Source organism: Brachyhypopomus gauderio, chromosome 18 (assembly GCF_052324685.1).
Source record: "Brachyhypopomus gauderio isolate BG-103 chromosome 18, BGAUD_0.2, whole genome shotgun sequence".
In the NCBI taxonomy this organism is placed as follows: Eukaryota; Metazoa; Chordata; class Actinopteri; order Gymnotiformes; family Hypopomidae; genus Brachyhypopomus; species Brachyhypopomus gauderio.
The window spans coordinates 67,501-76,095 of NC_135228.1; the positions used below are offsets into that span (position 1 = coordinate 67,501).

The 8,595-nt window shown below is 42.5% G+C and overlaps 3 protein-coding genes across 8 annotated transcripts in view; 2 read left to right on the top strand and 1 right to left on the bottom strand.

The window, feature by feature from the left end:
- sec16a (SEC16 homolog A, endoplasmic reticulum export factor) overlaps positions 1 to 2,087 on the top strand; it is a 27,983-nt gene extending 25,896 nt beyond the window's left edge. For all 4 annotated transcript variants that reach the window (XM_076980662.1, XM_076980665.1, XM_076980663.1 and 1 more), the window contains one exon: positions 1,016 to 2,087. In XM_076980662.1, the coding sequence (XP_076836777.1) occupies positions 1,016 to 1,081 (66 nt within the window). In that variant the 3' untranslated portion in view covers positions 1,082 to 2,087. The remainder of the gene's footprint in view (positions 1 to 1,015) is intronic.
- On the bottom strand, positions 1,640 to 5,610 carry LOC143482321 (uncharacterized). 3 transcript variants are annotated; one of them, XM_076980668.1, is made up of 7 exons: positions 5,309 to 5,610; positions 4,888 to 4,993; positions 4,144 to 4,256; positions 3,902 to 4,001; positions 3,290 to 3,411; positions 3,067 to 3,161; positions 1,640 to 2,563 (listed from the first exon to the last, which is right to left on the bottom strand). In XM_076980668.1, exons 2-7 carry the CDS (start codon positions 4,989 to 4,991, stop codon positions 2,525 to 2,527), a joined length of 573 nt encoding a protein of 190 aa, XP_076836783.1. In that variant the 5' UTR covers positions 4,992 to 4,993; positions 5,309 to 5,610; the 3' UTR covers positions 1,640 to 2,524. The 3 variants fall into 3 exon arrangements, with proteins under 3 accessions (XP_076836783.1, XP_076836781.1, XP_076836782.1); XM_076980666.1 differs by having other exon boundaries at positions 5,259 to 5,610; XM_076980667.1 differs by having other exon boundaries at positions 3,277 to 3,411; positions 5,259 to 5,610.
- Positions 5,611 to 6,505: 895 nt separating this feature from the next.
- On the top strand, positions 6,506 to 8,388 carry rpl28 (ribosomal protein L28). Its single transcript, XM_076980425.1, has 4 exons — positions 6,506 to 6,632; positions 6,986 to 7,109; positions 7,917 to 8,035; positions 8,228 to 8,388. The coding sequence occupies exons 1-4, from the start codon at positions 6,552 to 6,554 to the stop codon at positions 8,315 to 8,317; spliced, it is 414 nt and encodes a 137-aa protein (XP_076836540.1). The 5' UTR covers positions 6,506 to 6,551; the 3' UTR covers positions 8,318 to 8,388.
- The last annotated feature ends 207 nt before the right edge of the window (positions 8,389 to 8,595 follow it).

Consider the following 8,595-nt stretch of genomic DNA (forward strand, 5'->3'; position numbering starts at 1 on the left):
TGATCATGGAACTGGATGAAGAGATGGCAAGTTTGACTTTCTGGTATTCATCCTCCTACTTCTCCTCCATCATGTTAGCATGTTCTTTTAGGGAGAATGTAGCCTGTATGTTTTTGGAATGTTTTAACCATAACACGAAAACCCCGATATTCTACCATTAACAGGGGTCTCATGTCTTTGATCATGTTAAAGACACTCTCTGTAAGAGCTGCTGCAAATTTTGGTGAGCGATCCTTGCTTTGTAGGAATTGATTCACTTGAATTTGTCTTGTATGAAGAGCAAGACGGAAAGAAAGAAAATCATTTATTTGTTGTATAAATAACATTCCATACACAATGAAATGTGCTTAAAATAATAGCAAAAATTAAACGTAAGGGACATGTCGACACAGGTCAACCTTCCCTACTAACGGTAAAACATGAATAGAAACACGTTGGCTTTGCCTTTTCTGGTGGCCCATCTTCCAGAAGAGCACCGGTGTTTGTGCATCGCACTGGTGCTGCCATGATACGCCATTAAAGATCTCCATAGTGTACAACCTTTTTTTCATCTGCCAATTTATTAACCCCATACTTGGGAAGCTTTTGGTCTTTGTAAACTTTGTAAGCTCCTTGCCGCTCCTTGACGTCTTTGGCTCCACTGCAGTCGTCTTTTTTTTTTGAGTGGCGCTGATGCGAGTGGCGCTGTTTGTCACGCGTGTTGAGGGAATTTCACGACGATTTGGAGCACAGACGGCATCCTATCACAGTTCCACGCTGGAATTCACTGAGCTCCTGAGAGAGACCCATTCACAAATGTTTGTAAAAACAATCTGCGTGCCTAGGTGCTTAATTTTATACACCTGTGGCCATGGAAGTGATTCCGATGGGTGAGCACATTTGGATGTGTGAGCGAATACTTTGGGCAATATAGTGTATGTACGTAGAATAATGTACAAGTAAATAAATTAGATTGAGGTTCATTGGAGTGTTCATGTCTTTGAACATTGTTGGTGCGTTGCTCCCCCCCCCCCAGGCTGTTCCTGCAGCTCGTTCTCGTCCTGGGAGGATGGGGCACAGGGAATACCCCAAACTGAAATAACCCCCCCGGGGGCCACTGTGGTGCCAGCTCCCACCAGACTGACTTCCTCCCCGGACTCAGTGCTGGCCAGCGTGCCACTGCCTTACCTCCCAGCCTTCGTCACCGCAACCATCGTCATCATCATCGTCGCTGCCACCTCCACAGTCGCCATCACTCTTCTCTAAATTAGTTCCATGTATTTGTACTGATGGACTGTATGATGGTCTGAAGAGGCAAACCCTTTTGTCTCAATCCCCTTCTCTCTCTCTCTCTCTCTCTCTCTCTCTCTCTCTCCCTCCCTCCCTGTGATCTGACCTGACAGGATTGCTTTCCACTGATTGGAACCGTGTAACATTTAAGTGCAATAACTTTATTTAGATTTGCTTAGCCAGACCTAATTACAAATGCATTTCAGCCCTGTCGGTTTGTATGAACTTGTGTGTGCGTGTGGTGCGGGCTGGGGGGAGGTGTGAGCATCTAGCCTGTTGTCGTGGTAAAAGTGAGGTGAGATTAATTGAAATGATATTTCTAGATATTTATTGCAGCTTTCTGACGGAGCAGAGCTTTTTAAAAATCGGCACATCCCCACAGTCTGTATATCAGAATAAGTATTTATGAGCTGTAGTCAGAGTAATGTACGCTACTCTCCTTTCCCTCTGATCCAACCTGTTCTCACCAACAGAAGCATTTTAGTACATATGATTTATAGAAAAATTCATGAATCGCCCACGTGTTTCTGTTCACTTCATTTTTGATTTCTTTCCCGGTTGCTAATGGTTTTAATTTTCGCTCTGCTGTGATTCATCAAATTTTTTTTGTTCCTGTTTATTTCTTGTAGGTCTCGTTACCCTGGTAACGGGTCGTTTTTAATGTTTTTTGGTGGGGGGAGGGGCCGTTCCAGAGGAGCGCGCGGCGCGCTCTCGCGGCGCGATCGCGGACTTTCCCGTTGTGTTTAGGACTGTACAATTGCTGACGAGAAAGAAACGAAGTCATGAAAATAAAGATATTTTTGAGCTCTTTAACCCTTTGGATCGTGTGTACATTATAGTTCTTCGAGTTTTAACAACGGAATGTTCAGAACTGCTGATCCTAAAGTCTGTTTTACGTGTTATTGTTCAACTACAGTTTATAACTGTATAATACTGTAGTTTATTATAAACACCCACACAGGTCTTGGTGATCTACTTAATGAAATGTATCTCGCCTGTTTCGGGAGTTTAAATAAAGGCAAATAAGATTCTTATCGTGACTTGGAATGCCCTAACTACGATGATATCAACAGGTGTCTAAACGTGGCTAATTGAAGGTGTGTATTAGCAGTGTTCATGCTTTAAGACACACAGGACTACAACGACACTGTCACAGTTCCTGCTGAAGCGAGTCTGTCCGTGGCGCCCACGACCGTTCAAGTCTCCTCTCGCCAACTTCACTGCGCATGCAGGTCACTAGAGCTCGTGTAGTCTCTTAAGGGGTCTCCAGTTGAGCTTGAGTCAAAGCGCCATCCTGTGGACAACAGCAGGAAACGCAATCAGCGTAACAGGTAAAATTACACAAACTTCATTATACAGCAGTATTATACACACTCCTTTAAGTAATTGGGAAGAAAGTAAATTATTACATTAAATATAAAATGGTGTACAAAATAGTAACTTTGTGATTTGAGAGTCAAGTAACTTAATTTCAGTAGTGTAATTTACAGTTTCAATACAAAACCTCTGCTTAAAAAGTCAATGGAAATAATCTATGGAAAAAAAATACATATTAAAAAAACAGATTATGCTTATAATACAGCTTAGCTAGACACCACAATTGTTTAGAATACAAATATTACCCAATGGTTTGACTAGGTGGGAAAGTGCTTGCCAATGGGAAATGGTGATGTCTAATTTTATTTAATGGCCTAAAGCCTACGTTTTCTACAGGCAGAAGCTTCAGACTGAAACTGATGTTATAATGGAATATCACAGGGAAGATAATACAGTTATAACTAGACACTGTGTGTGTACCAGAGCATTCTTTGCCCGATGCACTGCGACCTCCAGCATGGTCCGATCAGACAGAATCTGCTGTAAAGTTGCAAAGTCCATTTCTAACAGCATCCCTACACACATACACACACGATCACCATGCATTATAAACCCACACTATTTTACAAACATTACAGAAAAATACATCCTTAAGCTATATATAAACACACACAGTTCACCACTACACACCTGAAGAGCTCACCTGTGATGTCAGCGCAGTGGGATGGCTCCATGTCTTGTATGAGGACAAACAGCCTCTCCCCCATAGCCTCCAATTCCTCTTTGTCAGAGCTGTCACTCATGTCCGGCTCCTCCTGGTGCCGCCTAGTGGTGACATTGTGAAAGTACACTCACAAACGCAGCTCGGGCAGGGGTCTCTTCTGAAGTCTGACTGACACCTATTACTTATCTGTTGCTGGCCAGCTGTGCTCAAAAGCCTCATTTGAAATCTCCAGCAGGTGTATGAAAAAATTTCAAATGGCATCTAGTTGCAGTTGTGCAAATACTGAACCTCTAAGGTCCCCAGTCTTTGCAAAAATCATGGACTGGCACTAAAGTCTCTGTAAGAAGTGACATATTGTCTTTAGGTATGTGAGGTTGTAAAGCTTCAATCACCTTGCAATCTTCTGTCCACTAAAAACTCACAGACACCACTGACTTTACCCTGCTGCAATTCAAACCTGACCCTCAATTAATATGTCTTCCCCTGGCATTACTGAGTTGTGTTTAGCAATGTGTACTTCAGTCAAATGTATACTGTATAAGTAGTTCTGTTGTGATCATTTGATGAGCAGTAATAAAAACACACGCTCACTCCTGTAAAGTTTTCAGGGCCATTTTGATCTTCTCCTCCAGCAAGGCGGGGTCTGAAAGCAGATGTAGCACCGCCTCCTTTTTCTGCTCCAATAGCATACCTGCCAAGTTCACAGAGCAAGGCCGGTTCATTTTCAAAGCGACTTAAAAGACAAGCAGTCAGATTCTAGCCAATAATTGGCAAGTGTACAAGGATGATGCATGTGTGGTATAATGAATCAGAAAAATGAATGGACTCATGACCTGTTATTTTCTGAGTGTGCCCAGTGTTGTAGAGGTCGATGAGGTCAAAGAGTTTATCACCCAGAGAGTCCGAGGACACTGAGTCTGCTTCTTCAGGTTGTGATGGCAATGTACTGACGTCAAGAGATCAGACAAACACAGCACATTTATTTAACATTACACTTGTGTTTGTGTGTGTGTATGTGAAAGAGATAATTTGTGGTTGTGCATATTTCTTTCACCTGTTTTATTGTTGTCAGATAAGTGAGTGAATGTGCGAGTTACATGTTATCAAACAGCAGGGCAGAGTACAACTTTCATGTGTACAATACCTGTTGTCAGTGTGTGTGCGTGCACATGTATTACATGGGAGGTTTCAAGACAGTGAGAGTGAGTGTGTTTTATCTGCTGTCAGAATACAGGACTGTGCATGTGTTCTGTTGTCAGGTTACAAGGCTGTATGTGTGTGTTACATGTCAGGATGCAGGCTTGTGTGTCAAATTTATTTATATAGCGCTTTTTACAATAAATGTTGTCACAAAGCAGCTTTACAATCACATGGGACCAGATACCTAATGAGCAAGCCAGGTGCGACAGTGGCTCCCTATATTAGTGAGGATTAGGAATAAACCTTGGGAGGACCAAGACTCAAAAAGGAACCCATTCTCCATTGGGCAGCCCAGCTAGTAGAAGTCCATATTTATAGTTCTAATATAGTTCTATAGTTATAGTTCTAATTCCAGGCTGTGTGTGTGTGTGTGTTACCTGTCAGTATGCAGGGCTGTCAGAGCCCTGTCCAGTGCTTTAGTTAGGAGAGCTTCATCCTGAAGCATCTGACCAATCACAGCTCTCGGTAACTCCAGCAGCATACCTACAACCAGTCACAGCATCCAGCACTAAACTCAGCCAACCAGAAATTATAATACTTTTCTTTGTATATATTAGAGAATGCACTTCATAAACACACTCATGATATGCCACTGCTGATCCATGACATATCAGCTTATGAATCATAGACAAACAACTGTGCCTTATCATAAATGCAATCAAAACCATACATTCTTTATTATGTTTAATTTAGTCTTTATCCTAACGCATGCAAGCCAAGATCTAACAATATTGCTGCGAGGCTCCACCTGTTAATTTTGCAGCCATGTCGGAGTGTTTAAGATAAATCAGATCATACAGTTTCTCGCCAAGCGACTCCAGGTCCTCTTCAGTGTCCATCACTAAAGTGTGTGTGTGCGTTTTCAGCTCACAGCCCATCAGGCTCGCACTACCCCATACCACTACGAGACACTGCGGCCATTTGCAGAAAGTGGATCGAACTCTCTACAAGTATACTCTACAAGTATCATATGCTTCGCAGCACCAACAACTGCAGTGTGGTTTAATAAGTAATTATAAAGCAGAAAAATAGATAGATAGCCAACTGATGTTCAAGGTTTACTTTGTTATGATGAAAAATCGTCGCTCGAAATTGACGTATACGACCCCGTTTTATGACGCAATCAAAGCTATTTGCAACACATTTACGCAATGTCCTTCCGCACGAAGATTCACAGATATAGATCCTTCTTAATTTTATAATTCTTACAGTATTTATACATTCTTAATGTACAAAACAAGTTTTAAAGAGTAAACCATAACTTTTCTGCATTTACAGATGTTTAATGTTACTAATGATATTTTATCTTATTTTTATTATGCGCAATGATCTATAAAGTTTTTGCCGGAAACGGCGCTCATTCTTTCTTTCTCTTCCTCCGCTGAAAAGGTAACGTGGTCGACTTGTGTTACGCTTCGTGCGCTTAAAAAAGCGAATTTCCTTGTGTACCTAATTACTAATTCCAAATATACGTGAATCGTAAGCCATAAGAGTTATTCATAAATGAGAAGGCGATGTGATGCCTTTTATCTTTATGAATTGTACGCCGAAACGCCGACAAGGCCTTGATGCGGCTCCCCCGGGTTGTAGTGACCCGTCGTTATCTGACCATGCTCACGGAGAACATCTCTTCAGGGGTGTAGCTAGTGCCAATTCCCTCCAGATCATAACTGACCTTAAGTTAAAGCATTACATTGTCCTCTGTAAATAACTTTAGCTAGCCAAAGTTGTTATGGACAACATGTGTAGGCCAGAGTAGTAAAATAGTTCCCTGGATGCCACTGGACGTGTAACATGCGGTTTATCTCGCCTTTTATCCAGATAAATAAGCTGACAAAAAGTTAAAAGTTTATGCATACGAATTGACTTTTCTGTGTGTGAACATAGTTGGCAGTTTATGCTCTTTGGGACATTTAGGTTTGTGTTTTGACACCGTTTTACTCTGCGTGAGGATTGTTTGACAGTTGATCGCTGTAGAATCGAGATCAGTGCGCTTTGAGTTGTTACTGATCCAGTGTCTCGGCTCCCCAGGAACGCAACCATGTCGTCTCACCTGCAGTGGATGGTAATCAGGAACAACTCCAGTTTTCTCATCAAGAGGAACGGACAGACCTACAGCACCGTGAGTAACCAGCACTGCTCACACACGTCTGCGCACCTCTGATCACCTGCACTTGCTGTATACCCATGGCTGCCTAAAGTCACATACATGGTCTTTCTTTCCTGTTTTGGTGATCTTGAGCATTTTGAACACTGGCAACTGACCAAATGTTGATGCTGTTAATGCAGTAAATTGTTAATGAAACGGTTAATGCAGTAGTGGTGTTGTCATCTGATTCATGTAATTCATCTAGGTTCCTTACTCATTGCTCACAGGCAAATGGGTTGAAATCATGTACATCAGTTAATCTCAAACCAATGAATAATTATTTTTTGGTTTTTTGTTCGGCTGAAATCGTATTGCTTTTTGTTCAGGAGCCGAATAACCTGAAGGCCAGGAACACCTTCCGCTTCAACGGGCTCATCCACCGTAAGACGGTCGGTGTTGAGCAGGCTGCTGATGGCAAGGGCGTGGTCGTCGTCCTGAAGAAGCGTGCAGGTAGCCAGCCTTTGACACTGATCTAGTCTGAGTCGCCTTCCTTTGCTGGTTTGATGATACTAGATCACATAAATTTCTCTTGAGAACATTAATGGAGCTGACGATCATATCACCACTAAAGTGTTTATGCACTTATAAATAATGTAATAAAAGCCATTTAAATGAGCTATAAAATGATTTGTAAACCAATTTCACATTTGATTTGCTTTCAAGTTCAGTTCTTAAACAAGCACCATTTCAAATGCAGCTTTTCTGTGATCGAAAATAAGTAGGCCTCAGCATTACTGTTGACTGCATCTGATGGACCATGAAACCTGGTTGATGCTTAGGAGACTTGTACACAGGGGTCATGGGTTTGTTAACGCACGGATTAGGTTGGCGCAGAGGAGGGTTTGGGGGGTCTCTGGCCAGTCCTTCGGAATCCACAGCCAGTTAGCTTTTGTGGTTGTTGTGTAAACCACATTTACTTGTGAACTGCAACTTCAGCGGTCTTGTCTCCTCCTCCTGCTTTTCACCTCGTGAAGTGAAATTAGTTTGTTCAGCTCGTCATGGGCTGAATTCATTTTTGAGTCTCGATGAAACTCGTATGGGTTCATACGCTGTAAGTGAACTCGTGGCCCCTGGTATTGTGCCGTAGTTTGTACTCTTGCACGTGCTCACCTACTTTGTTAATTTTTGTAAGCACAGCTTGTGTGCGCGCAGTAAGATAAATCGTAAATATTTTACATTGTGTTGAATGGCTTTTGTTAAATTCAGCTGCTTTGTTCTGGAGTTATTTTCCTCTAACTGAAGCGATCTGTGTCTCAGGTCAGCGCAAGCCTGTGAAAATGTACGAGAAGATTACCATCAACAAGAACTCTCGCACCACGCTGAACCGCCTGAGAAACATCATCCGGAGAAACAACTACAGGCCGGACCTCCGCATGGTGAGGATCACAGTCAACATCATGGCAGTGATGTGATGGCATTCATTGTACAGCACATACACACACTTTTATTTTTGCTAAGTCTGTTGAACATTGAAAATGTTTTTCCTTGAATTGTTCCAGTTGGACCTTTGAGTAAAAGATGGTTCCTCTCTTCTTTGTGCTCTTCCTCACGCTCTTCCTCTTCCTCAGGCTGCCCTGAGACGTGCCAGTGCCATTCTGAGGAGCCAGAAGCCCGTGGTGGTTAAGAAGAAACGCTCCAGAGCGGCCAAGAGCGCGTGAACTCTGACCCCTTCCCCACACACACCTGTGCGTAGAGTCTGACTTGAGAATAAAGTTTTTGGTCAAATGTTGTTCCCGTGTCCTCATTTGGAGAGACTCCAGGAGAAACTTTGGTATAGAGTCGTAAAGTTTTGATTGGGGGTGAGTGATTGTGGGGAATTTAAAAGCATTTGAGTGTTTGAGGACTTGTAGCTGTGTGGCTGAAGCTCTTAGTTATCATGCGTTTCAGGGCATGATGTGTGCACCTCTGAGTTTTGAACTGCACAGAAGATGAATGT